Source organism: Cetorhinus maximus, chromosome 23 (genome assembly GCF_964194155.1).
Source record: "Cetorhinus maximus chromosome 23, sCetMax3.hap1.1, whole genome shotgun sequence".
Classification (NCBI taxonomy): domain Eukaryota; kingdom Metazoa; phylum Chordata; class Chondrichthyes; order Lamniformes; family Cetorhinidae; genus Cetorhinus; species Cetorhinus maximus.
In genome coordinates, this window is record NC_135901.1 from 10,883,293 (window position 1) to 10,899,601 (window position 16,309).

Below are 16,309 nucleotides of genomic sequence, written 5' to 3' on the forward strand. Positions count from 1 at the left end.
TATGATTGGAATTTGAATAGCGAGATAATTGTCACTAATCTAATTTCAAACAGCTTTCTGGGGGCTGGAATTCGCTGGCAGTCAAGGAATTGTTCGTATTTTTTTTGAACTGTAGGAAGGTGCAGACTGCGTATGGATAGAGATTGACAAGTAAACGCTTGAAATTCGAACAGATTAATTTAATTGCAAACATTAATATTAGTTTTGAACTTAAAAACAACATCCTGTCTTCCATAGCTGTGCTGTACACAGGATAGAATCATAGGAGAAGAACAGATTATATCTGAGATTCATGCTTAATTCTTATTAAATATTAAATTGAAGAGCAAAATCTCCAATCAATTTGCTGGTTATATTTCAGTGGCGCAGATAATCTGAATGATTTTTTCTCATCAAATTGTATACTGATCAATTTGTATCTTCTTTCAATCAGCAATATATTTAACAATTAAATTATAGGGATTGTTATCTAGGAAGCACTTTTATTGATAATAAGTAACTGCGAGGAACATTTTTTTTACATGTAGTTTTGAGTTAAGACAAGTTTGCTTTAGCAAACAGATGATGTTACAGTGCATCGACAGCGAATGTGATGTGACCCCGGTAAGATTTGAAAGTATTTAAAGTATTCCACTCATAAATTCGTCCTGTGAATTACTCGATGAGAGTAGATGGAATTTATGATTTCTCAATGCGTTCAGAAACACGCATAGTTCACAAATTTGTTGGTTAAACAGAACAGTAGGAGTAAAAGTTAAATAGTAAATAGTGATTAGAATTAAGTAACATTGATATACTTGCCTGAATGTTTCCATCAAGTAATTTGAAGTTTATTGTTTAACATTGTTTCAGTGTCAGGTTGATTTAAAAAAAACAATTATTTCACAAAGTACCTGGGAGAAACAAGTTTTCAATTTTTGAAAACCATATTTTTCATATTTTAGAGTATAAATCAGCTAACAAGAAAATAAATTGACAATATCAAGATAATTAACTTACAATATAATATTAGGGATAATTAATTCAACATAAATGAACTCCAACAATTAAGTAGTATAGTGGTCATTATAGTGAATGCAAAATGTCAAAGGGTGGAGAGAGTTTTTAATTGTATCCAAAATGAATTGAGAAAAGAATACTTTTCTTACTCAGCTGTGCTCAGATCGATAAGGTGTTTCGCCTCGGTGATTTTATTGTTTATATTTACGTCTAAAATCGAATCAAATCAGTGGGTAATCGGTTTTCAATGTGAATATTTCCTGATTTGTTTAATTCTTACCCTGTCATTGAGTTTCTGTTACGGACACCAAATTATCCTGAATGTGTAATATTTGATGTGCTCATTTCAGGGTAACTTGAATCTTGCATTGTTTGGAGATTTGAGACAGACAGAGAGAATTAGATGGTCTTCAAAGGGAGTTTTGTGATGAAAATAGGCTAAATTTCAAAGAAGTTATAGAATAATTGTAGTAAATTGACTATTGATCAATTAGAATCAAACAGCTTGAATGAAATGGACAGATTGAACAGATCTATCTGCTGGGAACTTGCTTGTTGCACCATTTGTGTCTGTTCTGTTTCTGTGCACGTGGTCACTGTGTTGGGACCAGGAATCTTTGTGACTAGTTGTAAACCTTCTGGTTCGCTCTCCTGTATTTCAGGGAGAGCAATTTGATCTATTTCTTTAAAGAAAACTTGTATCTGTGAGAAATGTGAAAGTTTGACTTTCTGACCAGGCGCCTCAGAAATGAGATACCCAACCCATTGTGACAGTCAGAAAGAACAATTCAGAAACGGCAGACAGGCTGTTGAAGGAGATTTGGTCGATTTTCAACCAGTGATGTATGTGTCTTGGGAGTGTTCGTTCAGGCAATGGAGAGAGAGCTTTATTCTATTTTAATCCGTGCTGTAGCAGTCCTTGACCTATTTGGTTGGAAAATGCGGAGGAAGAAATTAACCTGTGTCTTATTTTTAGTCCTATCATAGGATGTTGGGGTCGCTGGCAAGGCCAGCATTTGTTGCCCATCCCTAATTGCCCCTTGAGGAAGTGTTGAAATGCCGCCTCCTTGAATAGCTGCAGGTTCACTCACAGTGCTGTTAGGTCGGGAGTTCCAGGATTTTGACCCATTGACAGTGAAGGAACGGCGATATAGTTCCAAGTCAGGATGTTCGGTGTCTTTGAGGGGAACATACAGGTGGCGGTGTTTCCAAGCACCTGCTGCCCTTGTCCTTCTAGTTAGGAGAGGTTGCGGGTTTTGAAGGAGCCTTGGCGAATTGCTGCAGTTCATCTTGAGTATGGTGTACACTGCTGTCACTGTGCGTCGGTGCAGGAGGGAGAGAATGTTTAAGACAGTAGATGGGGTACCAATTCTGTGGGCTGCTTTGCCCTGGATAGTATTGAGTTTCTTGGGGTTTTTTGAAGTTTCACTCATTGAGGCAAGTGAAAACTATTCAATTCCAGTCCTGACTTGTGCCTTGTAGATAGTGAGTTGTCTTTGGGCGATAGAAGTTGAATTACTCGCCACAGAATTTCCAGCCTCTGACCGGCTCTTGCAGCACAGAATTTATATCAAAACCAGATTGAACCCTCTCCTGGGCATATTTGGTGGGACAATGTAGGGGGAGTTTTATTTTATATCAAACCAGTGCTGTAGCTGACCCGGAGTGTTTGACCGTTCAGTGGAGAGTTGACCCCCACCCTTGCAGCTGATGACAGCAGTGTACTGGAGGAGGAGTGGGGGCTTTAATCCATATCTTAACTTGTCCTGTTACTGACCTGAGAGCCTTCTCCCGCAGAGGTCAAACAAACTGAATCAGCATCGAACTAACTGGCTGTGAGTCCTAGACCAGATCTGTGAAAATAAGTTGCTCCATGGCTCGGTTGAAATGATGCACGTTAATTGTTTTTAATAATATTTCTGGAGAGAACATGTATAAATTTTAATGAATTAATTATGTTTTACATTTTGAGTATCAGAAAATCATTGAACGTGAGTGACCTGAACTTGAGCACAATTTCAGAACAAACAGAATCAGGGAGTGACAGTGAGGCTCCAGAGAGCAGCGCCTGTTCTGATCTGATCAGAGGCTGCGAGTTATTTAAACGATTGAAATGGACAATGACCAGGCTCCCGCTCCAAACAACCAGCCGCGGGGGATTTGGGGAAAAGGAGCCGCCATCAAAAACTGAGTCATTGGATTGCCGTCTGCAGGGGGAGGAATGAATGACAGAAATGAAAGCATGAGAGGACATTCGGCCCTTCGATCCTGCCCTCCATTCAGTAAGATCATGGTTGATCTACCTCGACACTCAGTCTTTACCACACACCCTCACTCGCTCACTCTCTGTGTCACACACGCTCTCTCTCACACACATGCACACACACTCTCTCATGCACTCTGTCTGACAGACACACACTCTCTCTTTATCTCTCTGTCACACACATACACACACACACACATTCTCTCTCACACACACAAACTCACTTTAACACGCACACACTCTGTCTCTCACACATTGCCTCTCTTTCACACTCACTCTCACACAGACACTCACATTCTCTCATACACATACTCTCTCAACTGCGCACACACGTGCACACTATCTCTCTCACACATACATGCACTCTTTCTTTCTCACACATGCATTCTCTCTCTCTCACACACACACACACGCACACATGCACACTCCCTCTCTTTTACGCACACACACTCTCTCTCTCATATACATGCGCCCTCTCTCCCACACACATACACACTCTCAATTCTCCGTCTCTCTCACACACAGACACATAATACTTTCTCTCACACACACACATCCTTATTCTCTCTCTCACGCACACAGAAACACAAACACATTCCCTCTCACACACACACCCACTGTTCCTCTCACATATGCACTCTCTCTCATTCTCTCTCTCCCTGACACACACACTGGCTCTCTCTTTCACACACTCTTTCTCTCCCACACACACACGTTCTCTCTCTCACACACTCTATCTCATATACTTATACGACATATCACTCACATCCCTACACACACCCTCTCTCTTTCATACACACACAGTCACTTTCTCTCTCTCACAAACATACACTCTCTCTCACACACACATTTCTCTATCTCAAACACTCTCACACTTATACTCCCTATGACACTCACGTAAAAACACACTCTCCCTCTCTCACACACACTTACACACACACACACACTCTCTCTCTCACACACACACTTTCTCTCTCTCTCTCTCTCTCGCTCTCAAAAACACACAGACTTGCATGCGCTCTCTCTCTCATTCACACACAGAGACATACATTCTCACACACAGAAATGGACTGAAAATGCTAATTGCAGAATGAAAATCCGTTAAGCTGCAGGCATGTTCATTGTTCCATTTCTGATGTATTTTTGTGTGAGATGAAATTACACAGGTGACATCACTATATATGTGGAGAATTTCCAAGTTTTGAACCAAACACAAAGAAACAAGACAACGGGAGGGATGTGACGGAGACCACGGCCGCCTGGATCCCCAATACTGGTGCACACTTGGTGCAAGGTGCCTGCACGGCACATCCTGGTTTTGCTGTAACCTTCTCCTCCAGCCCCCTCAGTCTGCCTATTCGCGCACTGACACGGGTTTCTCAAAGAAAGGCATCAGCATTAAAACAGCTGGCCAGCGATCTACACTGCTGCCTGACTTTACACAGCCGGTGTTACTGAAAGCTGATCAATATGGAGAATCGGGACAGGATCGATGGAGAGGAAGAGAAGGAGGTGGAGGTGGTGGAGCCGAATGGAGGAGCCCCCAGCTCGGCTGTGGGCAACAGGCAATGGAAAGCTGAGCCGGAGCGGAAAATCATCCAGAGAAACATCACCTTGATGAGCCGCCTGCACTGGGCACCCTCACTGCCCACAATCACTGACCCTCACTCACCTTCACTCATTCACTCATCCTCATTCACTCACCCTCACTCACCAACCCTCACTCAATCGCCCTCACTCAATCGCCCTCAGCCACCCGTCCTCACTCCCTCACCCACTCTCACCAACGCTCGTTCACTCACTCACCCTCACTCACTCGCCCTCACTCCCTCACCCACCCTCACTCATCCTCAACCTCACTAACTCACCCACCTTCACTCACCCTCATTCACTTAACTTCAATTACTCTAACCTTCACTCACTCACCCTCACTCACTCACCATCACTCACCATCCCATCCTCACTCACCTACCTTCACTGACACTCAATAACTCATCTACCCACCCTCACACACACACTCACCCTCACTCACATACCCACCCTCACACACCCACTCACCCTCACTCACATACCCACCCTCACACACCCACTCATCCTCACTCACATACCCACCAAAGGACAAAGAGGCGGGAGGGGGAAAGGGCAGAGAGGCTGGAGAGGCGAGAGGGCAAAGAGGCGGGGGCGGGGACAGGGCAGAGAGGTGGAGGGTAGGACGTACAGAAAGACGGCGGGGGGAAAAGGTAAGAGAGCCGGGCGAAAGTGAAGAGAGCTGAAGGAGAAAGGGCAAAGAGACGGGGGCGATAGGGGAGAGAGGTGAGGGGGAAAGGGCACAGAGGAGAGGGGGAGAGATCAGAGATGTGGCAGGGGGAAAGGGCAGAGAGGCAGGTGGCGGAAAGGGCAGAGAGGTTGGAGGAGGAAAGGGCAGAGAGGCTGGAGGGGAAAGGGCAGAGAGGGGGGAGGGGGAAAGGGCAGAGAGGCGGGAAGGGGAAAAGGCAGAGAGGCGGGAGGGGGAAAGGGCAGAGAGGCGGGAGGGGGAAAGGGCAGAGAGGCGGGAGGGGGAAAGGGCAGAGAGGCGGGAGGGGGAATGGGCAGAGAGACGAGAGGGCAGAGATGCAGAGGGGGGCAAGGGCAGAGAGGCGGGAGGGGGAAAGGGCAGAGAGGCGGGAGGGGGAAAGGGCTGAGAGGCGGGAGGGGGAAAGGGCTGAGAGGCGGGAGGGGGAAAGGGCAGAGAGACGGGAGGGCAGAGATGCAGAGGGGGGCAAGGGCAGAGAGCCGGGATGGGAAAGGGCAGAGAGCCAGTGGAAAAAGTCAGAGAAGAGCCAGGCGAAAGTGCAGAGAGCTGGGGGAGAAAGGGCAGAGAGGCGGGAGGGGGAAAGGGCAGAGAGGCGGGAGGGGGAATGGGCAGAGAGACGAGAGGGCAGAGATGCAGAGGGGGGCAAGGGCAGAGAGGCGGGAGGGGGAAAGGGCTGAGAGGCGGGAGGGGGAAAGGGCTGAGAGGCGGGAGGGGGAAAGGGCAGAGAGACGGGAGGGCAGAGATGCAGAGGGGGGCAAGGGCAGAGAGCCGGGATGGGAAAGGGCAGAGAGCCAGTGGAAAAAGTCAGAGAAGAGCCAGGCGAAAGTGCAGAGAGCTGGGGGAGAAAGGGCAGAGAGGCGGGAGGGGGAAAGGGCAGAGAGGCGGGAGGGGGAAAGGGCAAAGAGGCGGGAGGGGGAAAGAGCAGAGAGGCGGGAGGGAGAAAGGGCAGAGAGGCGGGAGGGGGAAAGGGCAGAGAAGCGGGAGGGGGAAAGAGCAGAGAGACGGGAGGGCAGAGATGCAGAGGGGGGCAAGGGCAGAGAGGCGGGAGGGGGAAAGGGCAGAGAGGCGGGAGGGGGAAAGGGCTGAGAGCCGGGTTGGGAAAGGGCAGAGAGCCAGTAGAAAAAGTCAGAGAAGAGCCGGGCGAAAGTGCAGAGAGCTGGGGGAGAAAGGGCAGAGAGGCGGGAGGGGGAAAGGGCAGAGAGGCGGGAGGGGGAAAGGGCAAAGAGGTGGGAGGGGGGAAAGGGCAGAGAGGCGGGAGGGGGGAAAGGGCAGATAGGTGGGAGGGGGAAAAGGGCAGAGTGACGGGAGGGGGAAGGGCAGAGAGGCGGGAGGGGCAAAGGGCAGAGAGGCGGGGGGAAGGGCAGAGAGGCGGGAAGGAAAAAGGGCAGAGAGGCGGGAGGGGGAAAGGGCAGAGAGGCGGGAGGGGGAAAGGGCAGAGAGGCGGGGTGGAAAGGGCAGAGAGGCGGGGGAATGGGCAGAGAGGCGGGAGGGGGAAAGGGCAGAGAGGAGGGAGGGGCAAAGGGCAGAGAGGCGGAAGGGGGAAAGGGCAGAGAGGCGGGAGAGGGAAAGGGCAGAAAGGCGGTGGGGGACGGGGCAGAGAGGTGGGAGGGGCAAAGGGAAGAGAGCGGGAGGGGCAAAGGGCAGAGAGGGGGGGGGGCGGACGGGGCAGAGAGGCGGGGGATGGGGGTAGGGCTGGGAGCCGGGCTACAGCGAGGAGAGCCAGGCGAAAGCAGTTGCGAGCCGAGGCCCCATGCGCCCTGGGCCCCACTCTCTCTAACTCTCTCTCTCTATCCCTCATTGTCTCTCCTCCTCCTGAAATCCTTTCCATTCCAGGAGAAAGGCGCTAAGAATCTGGGATCGAAGGGAGACAATGTCTCTGTTCACTTCCACCCGGCTCCCTGCGCCTTTCTCCAGCTGGTGTTCGCTGCCCCTCCAATCACAACCTGTTTGTCTCCCACTTTTACTGCTGATAGGCCAACTGGCCAGCCTATCAGCCGCTAACGGGGTAGAAGACTGGCCTGTGATTGGAGGAGCAGCTCCTTACAGAAATCTTCAACTCCACTTACCCACCTTACCTGCATTTTGAACAACAGCTCCGGGGGGCAGATAGAGAGGCTTCGGGAGCCACAATCCAGCCACGGGACCCGGATCGCACAAGCCTGTAATAAAGGAAAATAAGGAAATGGGCAGAGAAGTTAGACAAATATTTTGGCCTTAACGAGGCGTTTAGTAAAATAGTAGAGGCATTGGTTTTAATTTTCCAAACTTCCCTAATTTTGGAAAGGTCTCTTCGGATTTGAAAATAGAGAATAAGGCTTTTATATTAAGTAAAGGAGGGAAAGGGAAAGCAAGAATCTACCGGCCAGTGAGCTTAACATCTGTCCGAGCGAAAATGCGGGAATCTATTATAAAGAAGTCTATCATGAGTCACTTAGATAATTCAAATGCAATTATTCCTACCCATCATGGTTTTGTGAAAGGGAAATCATGTTTGGCTGATTTATTTGAGGCCTCTCGAGGAAGTAACAAGGATCATGAATAAAGGGGAACCTGAGGATGTGCTGTGCTTGCGCTTCCAGAAGGCACTTGACAAAGTGGCACATCAAAGGTTACTGCACAAAATAATGGTGTCGGCTGTAACATTTCAGCATGGGTAGAAGTTTGGTTAGCTAACAGGAAACATAAAGTAGGGATAAATTGGTTATTTTAGATTGGCAAGATGTGACAAGTGGAGCGCCACAGGGATCAATGCTGCGGCCTCAACTATTTACAATTTATATCAATGACTTGAATGAAAGGACTGAATGAATTTGCTAAATTTGCTGATGACACAAAGATAGATAGGAAAGTAAGTGGTGAAGAGGGGATAAAGGTCAGCAAAGAGATATAGATAGGTTAAGTGAGTGGGCAAAAAATTGACAGATGGAGTATAATGTGGGAAAATATAAACTTGTCCACTTTGGCAGGAAGGATACAAAAGCAGCATATTATTGAAAGGGAGAGAGATTGCAGAATCCTGAGGTGCAGAGGAATGTGGATCCCTTGGTGCATGAATCACAAAAAGTTACAATACAGGAACAGCAAGTGATGAGGAAGGCAAAGGGAATCTTGTCATTTATTACAAAGGGAATAGAATATAAATGGAAGGATATTTTGCTACAGTTAAACGGGGCGTTGATGAGACCCCGTCTGAATTACTGTGTCCAGATTTGGTCTCATTTAAGAAATAATTTAATTTAATTTAACAATCATTTAAGGATATAAAAGCATTAGAAGCTCTTCAGAGAATGTTCATATAAATGATACTGAGAGGTGTTGTCGGTTATTTCATGAGGAAAGTTTGGATAGGCTGGGCCTGTATCCATTGGAGTTTAGAATAATGAGAGCTGATTTTATTGAAACATATAAGATCCTGAGGGAAATTCACAGGGTGGATGCTGAAAGGATGTTTCCCCTTGTGAGAGAAACTAACGATAGGGAACACGGTTTAAAAATAAGAGGTCTCTCATTTCAGACGGAAATGAAGACATTTTATTTTTCTCTCAAAGGTCGTGAAACTTTGGAACTCTCTTGCCCAGAGAGCGATGGAGGAGGAGTCATTAATATTTCCAGGCAGAGGTAGAGAGATTCTTCATTGACAAGGGAGTCAAAGGTTAGAGGAGACCAGGTGGGAATGTGGAGTTAACGCCACAATCATATCAGCTATGATCGGAGTGATTGGTGGAGGAGGCTCGAGAGGCCGAATGGCCTACTCCCGCTACTAATCCGCATGTTCATATGTACATACGATTGGAAAATGTTGTACTTACTGTAACTGGTATTCAGTTTAGAGTTCTATGGTCATTATATAGGTACCATTACAAAGGTACTTCCGAAGGGTCGTTGCTATTCTTTGTTTTGGTGGGACGTGGAGAGGGGAGGGGGCATCAGCCAATTTGAACAGATCCAATTTCCAAACTGCAATGATATGAATGACGAGACAATTTCTCTATCACCCAGTGCTGTTGATTGAGAAAAAAAATGGTGGCGAAATAATGGGGGAAATTCTCTGCTCTTCCATTTTAATCCACTGAAAGGTACGTCATTCAGATGAGATCAAAATGTTCTATTTTAGTCATGGGATAGAGGCGGGAAAAGAGGTGTGGGTTTCTAAAGAGGGAACCGACAGATGAGGATCACCAAATGATGGAAATAATAAATGATCAAATGTGGATGTGGGTTTTAGTTGGAATATATTAGGATATGTTTATAGTTATAGTCAAATTTTGAGTTGTTTGGTGACTTAATGTTCACAAATCACAGTGTCTAACTTATTCAATCGGCCATTCTTTCCCAACGACACCGTCTCCGCCCACTCTCTACAGCCTGGTCTCCTCCTGTCAGCAACACAACACCGACGGCTCCGTCACCTACGGCTGTTTGGCGATGGACTACTCCCCAGAAATCACTAGCCTGACCTGGAAGAAAAATGGGCAGCCGATCACCACTGGATTTAAGACTTACCCGTCAGTGAGAAACCAGAAGGGAACCTTCACCCTGAGCAGCCAGATAATCATCACCGAGTCAGAGGGGGAATGCAGCAAAATCAAGTGTGAGGTTCAATACAGGGGCTCAGCCAAGAGCATTGGAAATAAATGTAAGTGTTGGGGAACCTGTGAGAAACAGAAAGGCTGTGATTAACCTGTATAGGGCCTTGGTTATAACACATTTATAGTGCTCTGCATAGATTTGATCCCTGCAAATTCTAGGGTTAGTGTCTATTAACGGGAAAGAACCTATTAAAATATAGGAATTAATTGTGTCTGTTATCAATTTCTTCTCCCAGAAATGTTTAACCTGTGTTTCTTGCAGGTCCTGACATCTTCCCTCCAACTGTTCTCCTCACCGTGAGCTCCGGGGAAGAAATCACAATCAAGAAATTTGCAACCGTCGTCTGTTCAATCATCGATTTCCATCCAAAGTCAATGACCGTGAAGTGGCTGAAGAATGGACAACCCATGGATTCAGGAATTGTCACCTCTCCCGTCTTTGAAGTGAACGGGAACTTCTCGGCGACCAGTCGGCTGAAAGTCTCTGCTGGGGCATGGTTCACCGGCGCGGTCTATACCTGTCAGGTCACTCACCAAGGGGTCACCCAAAGTCGAAACACCACCGGGTCTGGTAAGAGATACAAACCCATTACAGTAACTGGTAACCGCTTCGGAATAGTGTTGGAAAGTGCGGCCATAAAACGGCTTTCAGTACTGTATTCCAGGGCCCAGGAATGGTATATTTGTATTGGGACTGGGGCAACGCAGATTCACTAGAATGTTTCCGGGGCTGAAAGACTTAAATTGTGAGAACAATTTACACAGACCAAGCTGGTTTTCCATTGTGTAAAGAAGATTAAAGACGATAGTTAAAGTATTGATATGTCCAAGGTGATTTATTCTCCTTCAGGGAGTGAAGGCTGAATATTGCTGTACTGCTTATGAAGGTGAAAATTTGGTTGATTTTCATTTCTGTCTCACAGATGATTCCCACTGCCGCAACGATCCCACAATTACTCTACTGCCACCGCCAATAGAACAGGTCTTACTGGAGGCGACGGTGACATTAACCTGCATCGTTTCTAATGCTCCTTATGGAGTCCTCGTGTCCTGGACCCAAGAAAAGAAGCCTTTGAAATCAGAGATTGCCGTTCAACCGGGAGTGGATCCCGGCAGCGTGGTCAGCAACGTAAACATCTCGACACAAGCCTGGCTGAGTGGGGCTGAGTTCTACTGCGTGGTGAACAATCAGGATCTGCCGACTCCTTTAAGAAGTTCCATCCACAAGGAACAAGGTGAGCGGTGAAATTGAAGCAATAAGTGAGTCATTGTGTCTATTTCCAGTGTAAGGGTCAATATTTACTATTCAGTGTGTTCATGGTCTACCCGGATTGGCAATTCCACTAGCTAAACGCTCTGGGCCTGTAGACTTCAAGGAGGAAATTGATAAGTAGATGAATGAACAATGAATTGAAGGCTGTGCTATTGGGTTTAGATGAAGAAAGGTGGGAGGAGCCTGGTGTGGAGCTTAAACACCAACACAGACCAGTTGGGCCGAATGGCCTGTTTCTGTGCTGTAAAATTTGAGAAACTTTCTAGTCCAACCCCGTGAGTTCTCAGGAAAAAGGATTGTATCCACCTCTGCTCCGAGCTGGAAAACCGGACAGATCCCTAGGATTTTTATTTATTAATTAATGGGATGTGTGCGTCGCTGGCTGGGCCAGAGTTTATTGCCCATCCCTAATTGCCCTTGAGAAGGTGGTGGTGAGCTGCCTTCTTGAACCGCTGCAGTCCCTGTGGTGTAGGTGCACGCACAGTGCTGTCAGGGAGGGAGTTCCAGGATTTTGCCTCAGCGACAGTAAAGGAACGGCGATTTATTTCCTAGAAGCAGATAATGTAAACCTTTAATATTCAACCCAAAAACACTTCCCTCACCCTAACCAGTGGTTTCATTGTCTCCGAAATTATCCAGTTTATTGACATTGAATGTACATTTTCTGCAGGTATAAATCCGCAGGAACCGTCCGTGTCTGTCCTCCTGCCCTCGGCAGAAGATGTCTCCGCTCAGAGATTCGTCTCCCTCAGCTGCTTAGTGAGAGGCTTCTCACCCCGAGAGATCTTCGTCAAGTGGACCGTCAATGACAAGCCGGTGAATCCCGGGAACTACAAGAACACCGGGGTGGTGGCGGAGAACGGCAATCGCTCCTTCTTCATGTACAGCCTGTTATCCATTGCAGCGGAGGAGTGGGCCAGCGGCGCTTCTTACTCCTGTGTGGTGGGACATGAAGCGATCCCCTTGAAGATCATCAACAGAACGGTTGATAAATCCAGCGGTAAACCGAGTTTTGTGAATATTTCCCTTGCACTGATGGACACCGTTAATTCATGTCAATGAGAATCTCTCGGTTACATTTCAAACTTCAATAAAAAAATAATAAAGTCCTTTTCTCCAATCGTGATTTAAATGCAGAGTCGCTTAATTAATGTTGTTTTCCACTTTTGCTAATGTTAGAGCTGTTTAGTTAAAATCGGATATTTCCAGGGCTCAGAACCAAGTCTTGTACACCCAGTGCTCCCAGCTCAGATACACCCTGGGTTAGAGACAGAGTAAAGCTCGTTCATTACGGGATTCTGCAAAATAACATCACCAACTCTCCTCCCACTGAGGAGAAATCTGACAATTTCCTATTTCCGGCAAACAAACTCAGCACATTTAGATCTCGGTGTTCCTGCTTCTCTTATTGTCCATTCCTTTAATATGGATGCCAGCTTTAAGTTGCTGCATCACACCCACTGGGAATTGAAGTGAGGGTCACACAGAAACATGTCCCAACAATCCCCCATCAGAGAGAGGGGGAAGGAAAATTGTTAACCCACTGTACCCCCACTTCCCCAACAGAGAGAGATGGTAGGGAAATTGTTAACTCACTGTACCCCCACTTCCCCAACAGAGAGAGGGGGAAGGGAAATTGTTAACACACTGTACCCCCACTTCCCCAACAGAGAGAGGGGGAAGGGAAATTGTTAACCCACTGTACCTCCACTTCCCCAACAGAGAAAACTAAAAGGAAAATTTTTAGCCAATTTTACCTCCACTTGCTAAATAGACGAGAAGGTTATTAGTTAACCCAGTGTGTCTCCACCTTCTCAGCAGAGAGAACCGAAAGGGAAATTGCTTACCTAACCAGACGGAGCAAAACTATTAACTCACTGGACTCTCAGTCCCCGAGCAGAGAATCTGGAAGGGAACGGGCCTTTGCTGTAAGGACCCAGTTACCAACAGCAGAAGTCGGCTTCTAGCTTACTGGCCACAGGTTTTAAAGTCGCATCATGCTTAAAATGTTGTAAAATATATATTTATGCAACATAATTTTAAGAAGTTTTCACACTCTTGTTCCTGTTAATCTGATGCTAAGATTGATTTCCCATCGTCCGAATCTAAACTGGTTATTAAATCCTCCCTGGGTTGTTCACGGTTCTGCCCCTGAATTTTATGAGGCAGATGGTTGATTGTTTGCATTCGTTCACGTGATATCACCTTGCATCTCACAGAAAACACGTTTATACAGAACATTGAAAATATTCACCAAAATTTTCACTATCAGTGTCAGACTCGATCGTTGGGACCTGGTGAAACACTGAAAAATAGTAAAAATGCACACAAGGGACACAAATGGGCGCACACAAACATACATACACACATAGGCACAGACACGCAGACACAAACACACACAGTACAGGCAGACACACACACACATACATACATAGGCACACACACACACACACACAGGCACAGACACACGCACAAACATGGGCAGACACACAAACACACACACATAGACAAATACACATTCGCACACACACAAACACAGGCACAGACAGACACACACACGCACACACAATCACACACATACACAATCACACACACACACACAAATACACACGTGCACACACACATACACACACACTCACACACATATACACAATCTCACACACACAAACAGATAAAACCAGTCAAGCAGACTCATATAAGGACACAAATATGCATTATCACACATTCACAATGACAGAAATACAGACAAAAAGACACACACTATCATACACATTAAAACAAGTACATGGATACACATGAACACAAGCACACACATGAGCAGACGACACCCAGACAGACAAACACATAGAGGAACAGACTAACACATTCACAGGCACACATGTAGACACAAACATGAAACACGCTTATACACACGAGAACACAAAAAAACACACGTTAGTACGTTTGAAAACATAAACACACATTGATACATAGTTTTAAATATCCATCAACACACAAATGCACACATTAAAAACTCCCTCTCTCTCTCACACACACACACGCTGTGACACAGACATTAATATGCTGACACATACGTGGAACACAAAAAGAAACATTAACACATATTAGCAGACAAGAACGCATAAACACACATTAACACAGATAGTAATAAATAAACATAGATATCAATACATAAACACACACAATAACACACTCATACATACACATTAGCAAAAAAAACAAAATATACATGCAGACGCAGACACAAAAATGCACAAGTCAGCACTCATTGGCAAATGAACACACCTCAATACTCATACACACATATGGACACAGAAACAAAGAGTGATGCAAGGCACGATATACTCATGCACACATACATAAAAGCTAAAGCATGACACAAACGCCAGGCTATTGAAGAAGGTATAAGTCAAATGCACTGTTTTAACCGACGTATCCTCCGGCAATTGTCCCTATTACATAATGATCCGAAAAGCACACTGAAACAATGTTCTTACTGAGAATCTGATTTAAGTTAATGACGCACCAAACATTCCCATCACAAATAGACAAACAAGATGGGAAATCATATCCGAGATTTTAAAAAGCAACGTTCACAGTTTCCAAATAAGTTGGTCAGTGAATCTCTTTTGATATCCATCATAATATTCTCCAATAATAGATCGTACGAAATTGTTCGAAAATAAAATGATATTGGAGATAATTTTCTATATTTTCCGACTCGGACTATACGAGGATTGTAAAGGAAGAACAGCTGTGGAGATAGTTACAGAGATAGGTTTCTGAAATTCACGAGCTTAACAGTAGATATATATTGAACATTAAATTAGAGAATACATTAATAACTTAGGAAAGAGTAACGAGTATATTTTTAAAAGATATCCTAGATTAATAAATAACCTAATTATATTTCCTCGGTTATATCCTCGCAGATTCCACAGATCGCACCTGGATTGAAGACTCTGAGGATGATAACGGCAACATCTGGACAACCGCTTCCACATTCATCATCCTGTTCTTCCTGAGCATTTTCTACAGCACTGCCGTCACTCTGGTGAAGGTCAGAAGATTCAATTCACTCACACTTCAAACTGACAGAAGCGGTTTGAAAAATCTCTCAATGTTTCATTGATTAAAACACTAACATAAATGTCCCACATTCTAAACACCTGCTTCATTATTTTATCCTCTTTTGCAGATCAAGTGACCGGTTGAATTTTGGACACCGTAGATTTTCTTCAGCCGTTTATTGAGATCGCTGTATTACGATTTTAAAATATGTCCTCTCGGTGAATCTAAAAATTAAATACCTTCAGTTCATGTTTCCGAATTTGTAACTAAGACAGTCATGGACGGTATTTCCGCTTCTCTGTTTGAAATGTGCGAGATAATTATGGTTGTGTTGTAATTGTAGCTTATAATTCCCCAGTAGTTTAAATTCCATGTGTAAATAAGTAGCTTTTCTCATTCCTCATTCACAATTATTCCCTTCCCTTTATGTTGAGCTCCTGTTTTCTCTTTCTGGTCTCTGTCACAGCTGTACATACAGTTGGCAGCTCAGAGCGAATGCGTTCTGTTCTCAGTGTGACTCAGTCATCATATTCAGTCCAGTTGACTTTAAAATAAACTTTTCTGTAAAATGTTCTCCGAAATTGTTAACAAATCATGAATGTGAAACGAACTGACTTTGCTGAACTCCTTTCCCCCAGGCCCATCGACACCGCTCCATTTCCCCTATTACACTGTTTCCTCCCCTTTCCCAGATTTTTTTTAACCATTCCTGTTTGGGATGTGAATCAAAAACAGAAAATGCTGGAAAAACTCAGCAGGCCCAACAGCATCTGTGGAGAAAAAAAAGAGTTAACGTTTCGAGTCCTCGTGACTCTTCTTCA

At 45.4% G+C, this 16,309-nt stretch overlaps 1 gene segment (V, D, J or C); it reads left to right on the forward strand.

Annotated features, from left to right (window-relative positions):
* Positions 1-4,732: 4,732 nt before the first annotated feature.
* LOC144697798 (Ig heavy chain C region-like) lies at positions 4,733-16,062 on the forward strand. The segment is given in 7 exon segments: positions 4,733-4,827; positions 9,920-10,191; positions 10,407-10,715; positions 11,068-11,379; positions 12,088-12,417; positions 15,350-15,477; positions 15,616-16,062. Coding segments are annotated over 7 exon segments (1,455 nt in total).
* The last annotated feature ends 247 nt before the right edge of the window (positions 16,063-16,309 follow it).